The 20,000-nt window shown below is 41.9% G+C and overlaps 1 protein-coding gene across 1 annotated transcript in view; it reads right to left on the bottom strand.

The window, feature by feature from the left end:
- LOC145416298 (nephrin-like) overlaps positions 1–20,000 on the bottom strand; it is a 555,234-nt gene that overhangs the window by 237,919 nt on the left and 297,315 nt on the right. The window contains exons 12-13 of the mRNA XM_080285300.1: positions 2,055–2,152; positions 918–1,125 (exon numbers count right to left, since the gene is read on the bottom strand). Of these exons, the coding sequence (XP_080141426.1) occupies positions 918–1,125; positions 2,055–2,152 (306 nt within the window). The remainder of the gene's footprint in view (positions 1–917; positions 1,126–2,054; positions 2,153–20,000) is intronic.

The following is a 20,000-nucleotide window of genomic DNA, read 5'->3' as shown; positions in this document are numbered from 1 at the left end:
TGACAGAGTGACTTGGAGGCGTTTTGTCTGTGGCCACCCTTTGCGGGATTAGGGCGTCGGGCTATAGATAGATAGATAGATAGTATTGAGTCTCCTGTTAGTGCTGATGATAATTCTGAAAATGCAAGTGGTGGTAGTAGTACAGAAGATGCTCATCAAGAGGATAAAACAAGAAATTGCTGTACCAAATTTGACCATTATAGGGATAGTTTTATTTTATGGTCATGCTAATTTACTTTACACATTAACTTGTTATTATTTTGAGAACCTGTTCCAAGAATACTGACAATCAGACATTCAAACAAGTGTTGAATCAGTACTTCCACACTCAAGCTTTAATAAAATTGTGACAAAATGAAAAATTTTTGTTAAAATAATAATATTAATAATAATAATAAAAAAAGGGACACTTGGTGGGTTGGTTCCCCGTGCCGTGTCCTGGGCAACATATGTACAAAGTTTAGTAGATATAACCTTATGAATATGGCAGAAATACACCATTAAGGTTTGGGGTCTGCCGGGACCCCATCGGCCTTCCGTGTAACTTGGTAACCCCTGGCCCAGGAAGGGTTAACTGAAAGGGTAATAATAACAATACAAATATATAGACAGAGTGACCGGTAGATAGACGGACTGATACGGATATACAGAAACAGAAAAGAAAAACAGTCAGACAAAACCAAAGGTGCAAACACAGGCAGACAATTAGAACGGTTAATTGATCAATATCTCAATAACTCCCAATCTCACCTGAAGCGTAATGATCAAATAGACAGGCAACTAAACAGATATAGATAGGTAGATAGATGGATGGGTAGATATAGGTATTCAAATATAAACAGGAACATAAACAGATATTCGTAGATAAAGATATAGGCTGAGATAAAGACAGATACATATACATATAAATAACTCACCTGCAGGCGTAATGATAAACATACAAGGTCTCTTCTGGCTTCCTATCCTGTTTGATCCCATGCAGAACACAACCCCATACTGGTCGTGTCCGTGTGCGTGGTCGTGCGGGCGGTACATGAGGGTGCTAGTACGGCCTTGGGTACGGAATGAGCTTGACGGCATCTCCTTGACACCTCTGCTGCTGTTAACACGCCAGATGAAGATCACCTGAGGAGGGCGAAGGTTGAGGAGAGGAGTGAGGAACAGACGTCTGGGCTCACATACAAGTGCAGTTTAACTGTCAAGTCCAAACAAGTTTAAAAATAAACCATGAAATCATCTGTCCAAACTGAACTGAATACACTGGTTGGAGCGAACAGAATCTTAGTGTCAAGGCGTGTACGGTTGGAGGGAGATGTTTACATGAACTGACAAGATTATATGAACAGCATAGTGTAAGGATCTGCCTCACTCCTGCATTTGTAATCATTTACCTTTGTTGTGTGAAAGTCAGAACACATAGCACACAAAAGCTGAATTTATCATCAGCGATCAGAGACGTCATCTCACTATTTATTCTGACGAACTAGGGAAACGAAAGCAAGTCCACTCAACCGGACCGACAATTGTAACTGTATAAATATTTACAAACCATTACAGGACTGAAATGTTAAATAAACAGCACACTAAACGGGTTCCGTATTCTTGTATCTGGTACTAAGACATGCACATCTACTCGCAGATCAGTCTCCAAATTGCAAAAAATGAACTGTGTACAGTACATCAGTCGGTCAAGTTGATCTTTGGCTACTTTTTCGTGCTTCTGTATGCAGCTCAACGCATGCACAAATGTATCTCGAATTAATGAACCTGTTGCACCTAGTGCTGGCAATGCGACCAAGTTTCATCGTATGGAAATGGAAGATCTCTTGCTTTTGACATGTCTGACTGTGGATCTATGGACTCATGTACTTGTATAGTAATTATGGCAGTCTCTCTCTCTCTCTCTCTCTCTCTCTCTCTCTCTCTCTCACACACACACACACACACACACACACACACACACACACACTTGAACGCAGAAGAATACGGGTATAAATAGTAATAGTGTCCTATTTTCCTAGAGGCAATACATGACACTTGGTTGCAAGACACACCTCCTCCGGGTTGGACTCCACCACACAATGCAGAGTTACTTCCTCAGTGGCTGTGACCGACACTGTAGAGTTATGAGGCTGGCTGCACTCCGGCACAACTGAAAGTGCACAAGAAGAGGAAGGGTTATATTTATGTATGTCAGATGCTTGACTGTCATTTTAAAAAAAATCCAAAATCAGCGTGACTCATGAGGTATATATATATTTTTTCTTTCCAGTGCAGCCTGGGTTAACACAGTAGATTGGTCCAAGACCAACCCAAATCCACCAAAACGCTACATACTCTCAGTGCAAAGGGGGAGGGGGGGGGACACACTGCCCCTTCAGGATCCTCCCCTTTGAGCCCAGGAGAGAAATGGCTGTGGGATGTAACTTAGATAGGAGGAGACATGGAAAAAAATCGAACTGTTGCATAATCAGTAGCCATCCATGTGTGGTAAAGACACACATATTACTCACGATAGGTACAGGTGAACAACAAGTCAGTGTGTATAGTTAATACTGTATATAGTGTATATATTTTTTATATAAAATAACAAAATATGGGACTATATAATATCATTTTCAGTAATATCTGTGCAATATAAACTAAACTTTAAAAAAGTATCTCAAGGAAATTAGTCAGCAATTATGCAACCATGAACAACATGGAAAAAAGCGTACACAAGCAAAGACAAACAAACTATGGAAAATCAATACATACAACAACAAAAAAAGAAAAGGAAAGGAAAGAAAGAAAGAAAAGTAAGAAGGAAAAAAGAGAAATAAAGTAAGATCACATAACAAACAAATGAAAATAAGTGTAAATGTTACTATATATGCCAAAATACCACATAAACTACAAACAAAAAGCAAATTGTGTCTCCACAAACAAGTGGCATGACACATCATCACTATCATCGACCGCAGCATATGTTAGGACTGCAGTTATTACAATTATGTTACTCCATATTATAATTATGTAACTACAAACAATATGTACCAATTTATGTGACAGTTGCATTAACAAGATGTAACTTTTATGTAACTTTAACTACAATTATGTAACTACAAACGATATGTAACAATTATGTAACGACAATCGATTGCATTATGTTACACTAACTACAATTATGTACCTACAAACGATATGTAACAATTATGTAACGACAAACGATTGCATTATGTTACACTAACTACAATTATGTAACTACAAACGATATGTAACAATTATGTAACGACAAACGATTGCATTATGTTACACTTTGCCAATTATGTAACAGTTGCATTAACAAGATGTAACTTTTATGTAACTTTAACTACAATTATAAGGCCAAGACACATATGTAATAGTTGCATTAACAAAATGTAACTACAATTATAAGGCCAACACAATTATGTAGTACCACAATGTTAGTACAATATTATAAGTCATACAATTATAGCACAATTCTGTATTACCAGTATCATCATACAAGTTAGGTGAAATATTAGACATTACTAAAGTGATAACTCTATGTAATGTAATAACCTAGCAGTATTACCATTGCACAATTATATGCGTAATATTACTGAATAATCACTATTTACTATGAATAATATATGTATACAATATTCATACAATTATGTTACTTTACAATATTATATATTTCACTTAATTAGCTTATAAGTTCATTATAATGTGTATGTAGTATGTATTAATATGTTATGACTATTAAATGTCGATGGTACGCCATTTTCGCGCGACCGAGCAGTGTGGTAAAGACTACATATTATATAGATAGATAGATAAATAGATAGATAGAGAGACGGAGATTAGCCACCGAACAGGCTAGACAGAAGGAGACAAGCGACCCTAGAGAGAGGTCGAGACGGAGATTAGCCTTAGAACAGGAAGAGAGAGAGATAGCGAGACAGGGAGGTAGCTACCCGGGACTTATACTCTTATACCTGTTTAATATTTCCAAGACAAATAAAAATAGTCCCATACTATTCTTTACCTCTCCCGTCACTACATGACATCTGGTGGGGAAACTACTACAAGATATAAAAGCCGCTCGACCACAAGTCTAAAATATACGCCTCTACAAGCAAATACAAAGTCGCTGCTTTATGATACAAAGTCTTTATGACACATGGACCCTCAGCTGGCTACACTTGATGAGCGTTTGGCTGGATTTAAGCACAAGTAAGTGCAAAGTTCTGCTTATGCCCATACCGTGAACAGGAAGGCGAACCTGCTGGCGCAGCACATCGAATTTGAATGGTATTACGTGAAGCTTGAGACAGAAGATGATAGAAGAATGCTGGCCGAGCTCCTACGTAAGCAGAGTCATCACAAATGGCTCATGAGGAAAGAGTACTGTTGTGCTTTGATATCGCTTTCTTTAAAAACTCACATGGACTATTTTTTGTAACTACTTGTCTGTTTTTTTTTTTTTATTCACTCTAACCCTCCTTTTTTTTTTTTTTTTCAACTCACTCATGAATGATCAGTTACATTTGTTCTCATAATTCACCATAAGACTTAAAACTAACTAAATGGATTTCTTTACTTTAATATTACTTCAAAAGAAAGGCCACTGGGAGGGGGAAGGGTAAGCTAAAAGTTCACTGGGGGTCAAGCTAGCCCAATTCAGTGCTGGCCTCAAGCCTGGATAACTGGGAAGAGCTGGCATCCATAACCAGGAGGGCGCGGAGAAGGATGGCAATGCTATATCATCCCCCACCTCTCCTTAGACCCTCTTGAGCAGGAGCCCAACCTAGAAAAGGTGGTGGAGGACTTTTGGGGGTGGAGATGAGGAGGGTGCAGAGTAAGTCAGCTGGACCACCTCATCCCCCACCTTAACCTCTACACCGCGGGCATGTTTACCAATGTTTTGCGTGTCCCGCGGGGTTATTCGGGCTCCGACAGACTCTCAAAAAATATTTGCCAAAAATTAGTTATTAGTCCTAGAATATTAAAATTACATATGCTTATGGCACATACCTTCAGCTTTCTCCTGGAATGTTTGTTGAGCCTTTGTCGGTTACCGTAGGACTTGTGGAGACCTCTGAAGTTGGGTAACGAAGTCTCCACTTTACACTTCCCGACAACCCATAATATGATTACCACAGCCAGATATAAACACTATAAACACTACTCTATGATTTTCAAGTAGTTTGGGATCCATACTCCAAAAAAAACCCACTGTGAAAGCAATGGAAATTACGAGCACGTCTGATCGTCGCACTGGTGCTAGTTCGCTCTTGGTACTCTGTCATTCATTATTCATAAAACCCCTCACACTTTATATTTCTATTACTATATCACACTTATATATATCTGGAGTCTTTCTCCATAAGTTTCTTTCAGTCGTATTAGTTTATTGTCACTGAAGTCATTCAATTTTTCATTCAGTAAAATACGTAGAGAGCCACGGATTCACTTTCACTGTTATAACATAAATTATTTGTACTCATATTCTTATATTAATAATTACTTACATTACTATTTACATTTTCTATTCTGTTTTCAATATTTACCCTTCTATTTTACTTACACTATGTTATTCACTGTCACTTCCAGTAAGATAAAACTATTATACACTGTTCAATCATATGTACTGGACATCCATTGCTTTCACCTGCTATTTACACATTATTTACACATTATTTCCAAATTATTCTGCTTTCACACTTGCACTGTTAGAACTGCTGGCTGTGGTAATCGAAGAAGCAGGTAAAACAGAGGGGAACCTGGCACTCAGCGCACTGCCAAGTGTGCGGCGGGTGGTATGTGCACATACCTGACACCTGCGAATCGCAGCCTTCCTTTTCCCTGTGGCAGGCATAAGCTCAAGTCTGTGCCGATCCATATACGCCCTCTGCTCAAGTCAGTCGGGAAGTGTTACTGGATGGCGCCTTGGAGTTGCTGCTGTCACCCTACCATATCTTTCCAGCAGCTGCTGGACACAAGTCCTGGCGAACAACCTCAGGGAGAAGGACTTGGGTGGCTTGACCTTCATCTTGTACAGGATGAAGGCGTTCAGCATCGTCATATCTATGAGATGCAGAAAAACTTTCCTGTACCACCTAGTATTCTTCCTGAGGCAGTCGATCTCACCAATCATGTCGGACTTGTCCACCAGCCGCATGTTGATATTATAGTCCAACACAGCATCAGGTTTCATCACAGGTTCGCCTGTCCTACGGTCGACCTTCCCACTGTCTGTCATCTCCCCCTTATGTACGGTGGTGAGCATGTGCACGACCCTCTTGTCATGCCACCGTATTGCCAGCATCTTCTCAGACTTGCGTAGGTGCACGTCTCCTCGCTGCGAGGTTCCTGCCTCTGGGAATTTGGGGAAGTGGGCATGATTACTTTTCACAGTGCCGCAGGAGCCAATGCCATGCTCAGAAAGGTATTTGGCAAGTTTCGGTGCTGTATAGTAGTTGTCTGTATACAGCACATGATTCCCACCAAAATACTTTTCTAGGAGCACTTTCACTACACAGCCTGAGAAGCCAAGGGGGTGTCTTTTATCCAGATCGACAGTGCTGGCTGAATATATGACGAAGTCAAGGATGTACGCCGTCTTACAGTCGCACAGTACAAAGAACTTAATTCCAAAATGATGGCGTTTGCTTGGAATGTACTGAACAAACCGAAGACGTCCTCTGAACAAAACCAAGGATTCGTCAATGACAACCTTCTGAAAGGGGTGGAAGAATGACATAAACTTATCCTTCATTCTGCTCAGAATCTCCCGGATCTTCCAGAGTGGGTCAGTTTGGGAAGGTACATCATTGTCGGCAAAGTGCAGGTTTCCCATGATGTTCCAGAAGCGATCTCTGGCCATGTACTTATTGAAGTTGGGTGAGGGTAGTAAGGGGTCCATGGACCAGTATTCTTCCAATTCATGCTTCTTGGAGTGTGGCATGAGAAGTGAGGGCAAAGAACACATACAGCTCCTGCACTCCCAGCATGGACCACTGTTGCATCTTGGCTGCACCTGTACCACTTGCAGCACATTGTGATTCATACCTGTTGGTCTCGTCACATATGTGCTGCATGACTTCGTCATCTAGGAAGGCCAAAAGGAAGTCCACACACTCAGCATTTTCGTCAATAGTGAAGGCAGGCTGAACTCCTGAGGAGCTCTCATCAAATAATAAATTTTCAGGCACAAAATCTGACCCTTCCGTCCACGCAAAGGCGTTCAGGACTCCCTGTCGTGGCGGTGTAGGGTGGGTGGTGGTGGTGGTGGTGGTGGAAGTTGGCTGTGAGGCAGATTTGTCTCGGTCAAGGTCACTCGCACTGACCCTGGGTTGCCGTACAGCACTAGCAGCCCTTACCCTACTAGCTACACTACTTTTCACTCTCCTTGATTTACCTCTTCCTCTACGGCCTGCCTTCACTGTTGATGCTGGTGGTGACTCCGACGACGAAGACTCCGGAGATAACTCACCCGACGATGATGAAGAAATGAGTGAAGTGGGGCTTGGGGAATGGGGAGGTGAATGCACTCGTGACTCATGGCGGGCTGGGTCACGTGGGGGCATTGTTCTGGGGCTAACACGCCGAATTTTCACTCCCTTCCCAAATTCCTTGCCTTGCTGCACTAAAGGCTCCTTTCCCTTGGAGCTAGAGACTAATTCCGACACTGAAGCACTCGTTGTAGCAGTTTCTAGCACGATAACCTCACCCGGCTCATCACATGATTCACCCGAATCGTCAAAATCACTGTCCATCATCACCATGGACAATTCTGCCAGTTCACGTGCCACTGCAGAGTCACTAAGGCCTTTCCTGCTTCCCTCACTACTTTTCTTAGGGGTAGAGGTCACGAGACCCTTTGCAATGGGTGCAGAAGCGGCAGGAATGGCGAGGCGCGAGTGTGACATTGTTTCACTACAGCGGAGGACAAGGAACTAAATGCCGCGGCTTATCTGAGAAGGGAAGGGTTGACAATGACACTTAGGCTGACTGCTGCTAACTTACATGCTAATTTTTTATAGGTAGAAAATCTCGGCAATACATAAAGAAATAGGTAGTTCCAGGTGAATGTAAATGTCACTTAGGCTTCTCCCTTCCTTTCTGATATATATTTTTATTACAGACATCGATTACAAGGCATAATTCAAAGGGGAAATTACCGTGGTAATGTAGCGAATGAATGCACGTGAGGTGTTGTCAGGTGATAATTAGCCAATTCCTGGTGTATAACACTATCACTTACCTGATTTTTTTTTGGTATATATTATTTTGTATAAGTATAGGGCATAGGGCTTATTTCAATGGATGAAATCTGTGGAAAAATCCGGGGGAAATTTGCGTAGCGCAGCGCGGCGTGGGAGGTGAGAGGACAGGGTAATGGAGGGCAGGTAGGGAGGGGAGTCACGAAGGGGGTAAAATCGCTAAAATGTCAACAATGGAAGGGAGTACAGATGAGATTTGGAGTGCTGACTAGTGCTGGACATTGGCAGTACTGATAGATGATACAAGCCACCACTTGAGAGCCCGGGATAATTCAAAATAACACAGAATCACAAAAGTGACGTCCCGCGGTATGATCCACTGTGGCCGAGCGTCACAAAAGTGACGCCCTGCGGTTAAGGGGTTAAGGAGGTTGTGGCAGCCTTTCAGGAGTGGGGACAAGGAGGGTGTGGAGGAAGTCGGCCAGCCACCTTATCCTCCATCTCACCAAAGACCCTGTTAAGTCACGGCCGCAGTCAGAATGGATGGTGGTGGCTCTTCAGAGGTAGACAGCATGCTCGTGGAGTGCTACCTAACAGTGGTGAGCAGGCTTGGGTCGCTACCTTAATTATGTGGGGGTAAACTAGAGGGGCCTATTAGCAAGAGTCAGGCTTAAAGCACTCCCCCCAGCCAGTGACAAGGCAAGACACCCTGGCTCGGTGCTGGTTCAAGCCTGGATAAATAGGAAGGGTTGGTGTCAGGAAGGGCATGTGAGCATAAAAGCTGACCAGAATCACAGGACTGAGCCATATGAAGAAACATACATCGACCCAATATAGCAAGAAGAAAAGATGAAAGAAAATGAAGTGAAGATATATTTTGGAGTCACTACAACTTACCATTTTCTCTGTGGTTGGTTAAACTCAGTTATTATATTCATGCCATTACCAAATGATTTTTTTGCACAGAGAAATCCTACCTGTCAAAGGCTTCACTTTTTTACAGTTGGATTTTCTTTCATTTTGGTACACCTACATTCTGTTAATTTTAATCAACTGTAATTTTGCCATCTTGGAATCCTGAATACTTAGCTATACCGTATCCAGTGATTAACCCTTAACATCCGGACCCCGTGCATACACGAGCCCCCAGATGCTGTGCAGACACGAGACTGCTCCCTTACCATTGCTTCAATGGCCCTCCAGGATTTCTCTGCACCCTTTCTCATACACTTGTCAGCCGACTCAGCTGAGCAGTGACTTGAACCATTCAGTCATTGTTGCACCACCACAGTGATTTGTTGTAATCTGCTGTGTCTGATTCCTTGCCTGCGCACCCAGGCCAGGCCACCTCCTTGAGCGAAATTTTAGAGAGGGGCAATGTACACTCATGATTACTAATCTTTGACCAGAGACGCGTGATGGGCAGTGTTATGACCCCACACAAGCCACACATTTGAACACACCTACACTATTCAGCGGGGCAAAGAACTGTAACCATGTGATTTCAAGCGTTTTACTCCTCATATCACTTATATTACCATATTTTATGGTCTCTCTTCCAACTATAGTAATCTGTGTTTATTGATAGAGACCAACATTTCTTCAGTTACTCTGCAGTTGGGCAATTTCCATCAAGTAAATAGGCATGTGCCACTATATGTGAGTATTGGCATCAGATATAATAACCATTTATGAATTGTGACTAATAATCATTTATGAGCATTGTTGTGTGGATGAGGATGTGATGGAAAGCGTTAGGAGAAACACATTAAGGTGGTTTGGCCATGTGGAGAAGATGGAGAGTGAGAGACTGACGAGAAGAATGTTTGTGAATGAGGTGGAAGGGGGGAGAGGAAGGGAGAGGCCGAGGATGAGATGGAGTTATGGATTGGAGATGTATATGAGAGAGGGGCGTGTAAGTGGGAGCAGAGCAATGAAATGGCTGGGGACAGGGCGACATGGAGGCGATTTATTTGTGGTCACCCTTTACGGGATTAAGGCATCTGTCAATTGATATATAACGGCATTAACTGGCACACATTTTGATCAGAGAGGGCATGCAGCTAAGACGTCACGTAGGAATAGCGCAACCATTCCCACTGAATGGTAACGGGGCCTGTTATCACTAGAAAAAAGCATTTAGTTCAAAGTACAGTAGCAAGTAATCATAAATTGTTGTCAGTGATATAAGTATTATTAAGCATACTTAGAATAGGTCATGCGGATGCCGGTTGCTGCGGTAGTCATGGATATTTCTCCGCTCTCACATACCAACAGCCCGGTTTAAGGCTCGCCTCACGAAATAGGTCATTGAAAAAATAAACAGATTAATAAAAAAAAACTATGAATGTCAAATAGCATCACGCATTTATTACACACTAAAAATAACAGCTATGACCAACTTTTGTCTATTCCTTAAAATCCATATATATTATGAAAAAATAATGTAACATGTGAAGCGAAAACGTTTCAATGATGCTTAGAAAATTGTTCACTGAAGCACAGAACCTTTCTGGAACGATGGTTGGGCGTGTCAGATTATGTAGCTTACGCCAGGCCACGACTCTGGCTAACCCTCTGGTCAGAGATTAGTACTGTAATCATGAGTGTACATGTGTGTGGACTGCCAGGTGCCACTGCACCCTAAGTGCTGCTTTGAATTCCATGTACGGGAAAAGTACTGGAAAAGTTGTAGCAACTTGTGTGTGGTGGTTGTAAACGAAAGTGACAAATTATTTTCGCTAGTGACGAGTGACGTGTTTTCACACAAGGAAAAATGTGAGATGTGAAATAATACGTAAATACTGGAAAATAATCCGCTGGCTACTACTTCAGTAAGTAGATATAATGTGCTATCCCTAAATATTCCAATTCTGACAGTGGGAACACGTGCATCAGTGACGCCTCGAGATATTATACGACAGTGACGTTTGTTCAAAGCTGCTGTAAATGGTGCATGCGAGTTCCTACACAGAATAAGTACAAATAGTGTAAAAATATGCGACATAAAAGTCTTCATACTATTCCGAAACCGGTATATGACGCGATTTTGACGTGATACAGCGACATTAACGCCTTCAGAAATCTTATGAGTGGCGTTTGTGCATAGATGTTGTACTGTAAATAGTACGTGTAAGTGCCTTTGTATATATATTTTTTTTAAATAACAGAACAGAGGAAGGAAAAACAAAATTAATAAAAAAATAATCCATACACCAGATTACTGGTGTCCTCCATTCATATTAAATCTGTAACAGTTGAACTTGAACAGCCGTAGGTTGAAGTTTGGGGGGGAAAACTCTGGCGAAGAGAGTTCCAAAGAGATGCAATTTGAGGAATAAAGAATTTCTGAGAGGCCAAAGTTCTGCAATATGGCAGTGTGACATTCCAGTCACGAGCGCTACTAGATGCCAGTGTAGCACAGAGAAACGCATGGAGAGGCGGCACAATGAATGCAACTTCGTCTGAGCATTTGCCATAGAAGTATCCTAATAATGCAAGGGAGGCAACATTCCTTCTTACCTGTAGGGTAAGAGAAAAATGTGAAATAGCCTGATTGAAACGTGGTAAAATAAGTGTTTGTAAAGTAAGAATTCTTTTTTGGTGTGCCCTCGAATCGTAATTTGTTAAGATAGAAAACTCTGGTGATAACAAAAAACATGAGTATTTGGACATTTCCTGGAATATATTCATAAATAAGTGTGCACTTTTTGTGCAACCACACACACATCCTTGAACAAAGTGCCACTCTGGAGAGTCTGCAAATCAGGCACATAGGTGAGACAAAGGCACAGGTTTGATGAAACATGCCCGAGGACAGTGGGAAGGGGAGGCAAGGAAAGAAAGGAGGCACAGCGAGAAGGTAAGGTTATGGGACTGGCCTGGCCGAGCCAGCGCACACAGCCATTGAGGACATGGCCACTTTGACACATTTGAAAGCAGCGTTGCTGACCCCCAAAAGTTACCTCTTTTCACAACGTCATACCTCTAAACATCTTAGCGACCTAGGGGCACTTGCACTGGAAAGAGGAATGACTGCTGAGGCATACTATGAGCACTCAGACAGTGCATACCTCCGCCAATGCCACTGCCATTAAAAAGGATCCAGATCTGGATCCGTTGAGATATTGTATGGAATACATAGGATCCGGATCCACCCCAAAATTTTATCAATTATTCCTTCACCCATGGCTCATTCGTCCACAAAATTTTATTGAAATTCACGGAGAACTTTTGGATTATCGTGTGGGATATACAGGATCCAGATCCTCCACAAAATTTATGTAAGTCTTTCTTGGCCCATGGCCCATCCTTCCACAAAATTTCACTGAAATTCATTGGGAACTTTTGGAGATATTTTGCGGGATACTCCGGATCCGGATCCAGTCCGATTCAGCCCCAAGATTTAATCAATTCTTTCTTGGCCTATGACCACCCTTCCAAAAAATATCATTGAAATTCATGGAAAACTTTTGGAAATATCGTGTGGACAAACAAACAAACATACAGACAAACACTGGTGACTACATAACCTCCTCCAATTTCGTTGGTGGAGGTGATCAGCTTTGTCTGACTGTCTTGTGTGGTTACGCCTACTCAGGTATGAGTGCGTAAAAATTAGCTATTTTGGGAAAAATGTTTGTAGGGCGGAGGGATGGACTGCGTAAACATGTCCAGACCTTAAAGGTTATGACTGGGGTATGGTGGTAGTTGCAGAGACGCTCCGTGAATAGGAAGCTGGGTGACAGAATTCCCTTACTCTGTCATTAATTTATGGAAAATAGGCTCCTTATGGAAGATAACCTCCACCTATTTAAAGACAATAAATTGCAAGAGTTTCTTCAGGCTAGCACCAGATGATTTTGTTCTGCACTGGAGTAACCTAACAATCAAAGAGTTAATATATAGCCGGGAGAGAACTGTCTTTATTCTTTTTTAAGGTAGAAGACTGACCTATGTCTTTTTTCAGCATTACATGATCGTAGAGTCTCCAGTCACTTATGGAATTTTGACTTCATGTACGTGTTGGGTAATTTTAACGTCCATAATGTAGAATGGTTATCGTATTCTGCCAGGGCTGATAATGCTGGTTATGAATGCGAGTTGTTTGTAGGATCGTTTAACCTCACGAAACTGGTAAAACAACCAACCTATACCAGATAATCCTGACCACAGTGCCTGTCTCTTGGACCTATTCCTGACTCCCAGCTCAGTACAAGATGGAGGTACTGTCACCACATGGATCCTCAGACCACAGTCTCACCAAATCCTCACTTATCTCTTGTCCCAAACCTCCCTATTCTGAACCAGTCAGGGTGGCCAAATGGCTCTCTGACACGGCAAACTGGGATGGATTTAAAACCTCCCTAGCTAATATTCCGTGGCACTCTCTCTTCTCCACTGAAATCATTTCTACCCACTCCTATATTAACGACTTAATACAAGCTGGTATGGAGTTCTTAATACTCAGTCAGCAGTTTACTAAAAAATCAGACTCCCCAAAATGGTTCAAGTGCAACTGTATCAGACCAATGACCCAAAAGACTTTAACATATAACTCTCAAAATAAAAAATAAATACCATAGCTATCAATCAATTTAAAAATACTGGAAACCACGTAAAAGAAGTAATAAATCTCGCCAAATCAAATTTTCTTAACAGTCTAGCATCCTATCTATCTATATTGCCAGATGCCTTAATCCCTTATATGGGGTGGCCACAAACAAATCGCCTCCACGTCACCCTGTCCCCCGCCATTTTACTGCCCTACTCCCAATTCACACACACCCTCTTTCATATACCTCTCCACACCATCCCTCCATCTCATCCTTGGCCTTCCTCTCCCTCTCTTCCCCACCATATCACTCACATACACTCTCCTCGTCAGTCTCTCACTCTCCATCCTTTCCACATGGCCAAACCACATGTGTTTCTCCTAACTCTTCCTATCGTATCCACATCCACACCACAACGCTCCATCACATCCTCGTTTGTCAGTCTGTCTCTCCAAGTGACTCCACAGGTTCCTCTCAAATAACTCATTTCCACTGCTCTCACTCTTGATGTGTGTCTCTCCAACAACGTCCAAGCTTCACTTCCATACGTTAGAGTTGGTATCACAATACTGTCATGTAATAACTTTTTCACTTCATGCTCACTTCCCTGTTTCTTATCACTGCCTTCAAGGAACCAACAACCTTTCTTCCTTGTTGTACCCTTTCAAGCACTACCCTCCAAACTTCCATCCCTACTCATCACATATCCTCCAAACTTTCATCCCTACTCATCACACTACCCAAGTACTTAAACGTACTCACATTTTCTATTTCCTCCTCATCCACCCTCACTATACATTCACTGATTTCAACTCTCTCGAAGACCATAACTTTACTCTTCCCTACATTCACCTTTAGATTCCGTTTCTTACACACTCTCTGAAACTCATCCACCAAGCCTTGCAGCTCCCCTTTGTCTTCACTTAACAACACAGTATCATCTGCAAACAACAGTACAGGGAGTTTCCAAACACTGCCCTCTCTCATTAGTGCCACTCCAACATCCACTGCCCTGCCTTGTATCTCTTTTATAACCCCGTCCATATACAGATTGAACAACCATGGAGACATGACACATCCCTGTTTCAGCTCAACCTTCAAACAGAAAAACTCAATTCACTGTCCACATGCACTGCAGCCTTAGCACCCTCATACATACTCTTCACAGCATTCAACAACTTTCCATCTACTCCATATATTCTTACTTTCCACAATCCTTGTCTATCCACTCTGTCATATGCTTTCTCCAAATCCATGAAGGCCGCATACAACTTCTTTCCCTTCTCTAGAAACTTTTCCACTAAAGATCTAAGAATGAATATCTGATCTACACAACCTCTTCCCTTCCTAAAGCCTCCCTGTTCTTCTCCAACTTATTCCTCTGTTATTTCCCTAACTCTGTCAATAAGTATCCTACCGTATACTTTTCCTACTACTCTAAGAAGACAAATGCCCCTACGATTACCACGTACTTCTTTTTCCCCTTTTCCTTTGTACAAGGGAATACTTATACCTGACTTTCAATCCTCTGGGACTTTACGTTCCTCCCAGGCCAATCTGCACATCTTCCACATCCATTCTACTACTATCTCTCCCCCATGCTTCAGCATTTCACCACACACTCCATCAATTCCTGGGGCTTTCTCCATTTTGACTTTCTTTATTGCTTCCACAACTTCCATCCTACTGATTTCTTCCTGTCTTCTCACCTCCCTCCTCCCAGCCATTCCCCAGCCATTTATACTCGTATTACTTTCATTCTCTATGTTCAACAATTCATTAAAGTGTTCTCTCCATTTGCTCACTTTTTCTCCCTTCTCAAATAGTACGGTAATCTACCATTTTTATCTTTCACTCCCCTACTAACTTCATTGCCACCCTGTCTGACTCTCATTACATCTTTCCAGAACATTTTCTGACATTCCCTCCACTTGACACTCAAATTCTTTCCAAATTCCTCATCCACTCTCTTCTTTCTCTTACTAATCTTTTCACCTCTCTCTTCCTTTCTACATATAACTTTCTTTTCCATCTCTCAACTTCTTCCACACCCCCATTTCTCATTCATTCATTATATGCTTCTTTCTTATGTGTCACAACCTGTCTCACCTCTTCATTCCACCATGCTGTTCCTTGCACCCCCTTTCGTCTTCTCTTCACCCCACAGACCACTTCATATGCTGGACAAATTTCTTCTGTGAATATCTTGCACACACCTTCCACGTCCCCCATCTGCTCAATTCATATTTACCCGATCATTCCTCCACTTCTCTCTTATATTCTGCCTTTTTCTCATCCTCTTGTAACCTTTCCACTCTCCTTGCATCTACTCCTTCCTCTCGTCCTTCCATTTTCTTGGACCTTGATTCTGGCCACCACTTGGTGGTGGTCAGAAAGTCCACTCCCCCAACCTCTATATGCTCTTGCATTCATTACACATCTAGCATCCAAACTCAAAAATTTCCAGTGAATATAAAATATTCTGGTCAAGGCTCAGTTATTTCACTATTAACTTTAACAGGTCATCAACCATACCCCTACTAAGACTTTAGATGGAGGCACTGTAAATGATCCTCATCGAAAATTGAACATTCTTTGTTGTACATTTGCCAGAAATTCTACCTTAAAGAAAGTCAGTCAGAACGTCTTGTACTAGAACTTGACTTGCGCGAAATCGTTCCACTGAGGATACAAACTAGATACATAAAATCTATCCTAGACAATTTACCAACCAACAAAGCTCCAGGCCCAAATTGAATTCCTCCAGCGGTTTTGAAGAAGTATTCCTCAGAAGTTGCTCCTGTTCTACAGTAGCAAAAATATTCAAACTATTCATATATACTTTTTCATTCACTAATTCTTGAAAAGAAGCAAATATTCCCTCAGATCCGAAGAAGTTCCCCCGATGCCCCTCATTGCACGCCAATAGCTATCACTTTTTCTTTGGGTAAAGTATTTGAGACTGTCATTAACAAGCAAATCATTAAACATCCTGAGGTCAACAACTTAATTAGTTACAGACAGTATGGTTTTTGCCAAAGAAGATCCACTGTTATGCTCAATCTCACTAGTCATACAATTCATCAGTCAACTGACAAACATGAAGAAACCCATGTAGTAACTCTTGATATTTCTAAAGCTTTTGACAAAATGTGGCACATTTCCTGTAGGCCAAACTCGCATCCTATGGCCTATCATTTTTGTCTCACTAGTATCCTCATATTTCAGCAACCAAAAGATAAGAGCATAGATAGATGATTTATATTCCAATTTCCACTTAATGCCGGCATGCCACAAGGTTCAGTCCTGGCACCAGCCCTGGGCCCGGATTCACAAACGGTCGCACGCTCTTGGCGCCTCCCTTACCGGTCGCGCCGCTCCCTTTCGGCATTACACTGGCATGCACGAACTGTGTCGGGCCGCCGTTTTTTGTCGTAGCGTCTCCCTTTCGCTAAGCGTCCTCCAGACCACCCTTACAGGATCGTGATTCGGAAATAGAGGCATATTGTATCAATTACATGACCCCCGACCAAAACAACTGTGAGATGTACGACATGGAGGGATTGTACACAAACCTACGTACTTACTTACATTCGCACCTGTGTACATACGTCTGGATCTACGTACGTACTTACGAACATATCCACGTACGTAATTACGTACACATGTATTTATGTGTGAGTGTACGTGCCTACCTATACACCCGTATACGTACCTACGTACACGCCCCATGCACGTATTTACATGCGCACCTATGTACGTACTAACGCATTTATGTACTTACCTATGTACATACATACGTGCGCCCGTATGTACGTGCTTACGGAAGTAAGTACAGCTCCGGTCAGAATTTGGTGATACAGTCAGCACTGCCAACGCCAAAGCGTCTGGGTTCAGAGTTCGAGAATTTCGACTCGCGTGTCTCACACACACACACACACACACACACACACACACACTGACAGAGAGAGAGAGAGAGAGAGAGAGAGTATACACCTAAGGCATGGTAACGGACATTGACGGAGCGTCTCCCTATCTCATTACAATCATGACCAATATTTCTATGAAATATGTTATCCACATACTTTTATATATGTCTAGCGATTTTATTATTACGTTATTCCCATGTCACCTGAATTAATGTGGTTAGGCAACACAGTATTATATTAACCCAGAATACATCGTATGATTGTATAGTCATAGCTAGGAAACACTGACAGGTAACATTTTATAATATGCCTTGCCCAGTGCAATTGACGTTTTAATTTCAAACTACACTTGTGTAGTTAAATAGATGATGAAAGTATAGCACACCTGTGTCCCGTGAGTAAGCTGTGAAACACAAGGTGGTCGGGTCTCCTTACATTTTGTCTAAGCTACGGGTTAATCACATAAGTGACGGATGCGACCAGAACGTGGATAAGCGTCTTATTTTAAATTATGATTAGTAAAGTGAAATCAATAAATTGTTTTCTCTCTTAATAATATAATCGTAATAATAAACACTGAAGGGGATGAAAGACTCAGTTGCTCCGATATTTACTATAACCATACTTAATATCCAGTCCACCCACCATTTTTCACAATCACTTTCTGTAGCCTCAGCGTTAATGATGCCAGAAACGTTTGCATCACATCAAGAATTTCGACTCACGTGTCTGACACTGATAGAGAGGGAAGGAGGGAGGAAATCATCCGAGATTTCTTTGTATCATACGGGTCTGGGGGTTACCAGTCCCCGGGAAAATACAGTATGAACAGGAAGGAGCAAAACCTGGAGTTGGGAGGCAGCATCATCGCTCTGCGCGATAGTGGGCTGTCTACTGTATAGGTGCTGTAGCTCAGCGACTTGGCCCGGCACCAAGGATCGTCGCCAAGTGGATTACGAGGTGGAACACCAACGGAAACATAAGCGACTTGCGTTATGTCTTTAAGTTCTATGTGCATACTTGGATTTGTTATAGTAGGAGTACACAGGGGCGTCCACAGGATTTTTTGTAAAGGGGGGCAAAATAAGAGAAATTAAACACATGTGCAGTTTTATCAAAATACACACACTCCAAACAGGCAAAGGCATTTGCTTACATGAGTTACATGACTTACATCAAATGCATAGTGACAGAATGCATGAATCGACTCAAATCACTCAATCATCCTTGAACAAGAACTGAAGCCGTCAAATTCCAAGAGGGGGCAGCTCCCCCCCTTGCCCCCTCCCCCTCCGGACGCCCATGCCAGTATACATAAGATACAGTGTATGTGAACAGTTATAAATGTTTTACCTATGAGGTTACAGTTATTATACTGAAATTTTCAATATATAGATATTCATAAATACAAATTATCTGCGATTACATCTACATCCATCAACAACTGTCTTGTGACCTGCATTACTGGTTGGTGGTGGGGTAGTGTAGGGTATCAGAGGTTTAGTCCTGTCAGTAATGGGGTTGGAGTAAAGAAGGGTCTGTGTTAAGCTGTTAAGCGTGCTATGATGGTTAATTGTTGTTCACGGTAACGTATGACTTACAGTAACATTATAGTACAGCAGTGGTTCATATTTACATGTTATCTTTGTTTATTTAAAGCATCCGAACCTGGCTGTAGCAAAGACGTGAGCAAAAAGCATTGTAGCTCTGTCTTCCTCTTTAGTCTTCTTATAACCTTATCATCTCTCCCACCCTCCCGTTCTCAAATGACCATGTTATATGAAATGCAATGGAGATGATTAGTTTTTCCACATACCCTTTGACTACAAATCCATTGTTCACCCTCTCCGTCTCCTTCCCACTTCTTTTATTCCAGTTGTCTTTCTTTTCTCCACCCTTTGTCACTATCAGCAGCCAGAAGATATAGGAGCGTTGAGGCGGCCTCGTTCTTGTGATATATTCCTTACTGGTGTTTGTTTGAGTGAGCCTGGCAGTCGGTGGCTATTATTTCAGTGGGCGTAATTAAAACATTTGTGCCCATTCCTCCTACTTCTCGTCCTCTCTCTTCCCTAGGAAGATGTTCTCATTCACCTCATACTGTTCACTGATTCCTGAAGCAGTATCAGAACCAATAATGTTTCGAACTTATGCATCATGTTTTGAATGAGTGAGAAAAAAGACTGGCATGGCAAGAATCTCACGATTGTAGGGAAACAAAAAAGTTACAGGAATTGATGAGAAATAGAGTAGTGTGCGGTTAATTACGTAGGTTAGCGCGGTGAATAAAAAATAATGAGGTAGGC

This window comes from Coenobita brevimanus, chromosome 105 (assembly GCF_032717465.1).
Source record: "Coenobita brevimanus isolate Jiangsu-jjx chromosome 105, ASM3271746v2, whole genome shotgun sequence".
In the NCBI taxonomy this organism is placed as follows: Eukaryota; Metazoa; Arthropoda; class Malacostraca; order Decapoda; family Coenobitidae; genus Coenobita; species Coenobita brevimanus.
The sequence above is the reverse complement of the archived record's forward strand: the minus strand, read 5'-3'. Positions and strand labels throughout refer to the sequence as shown.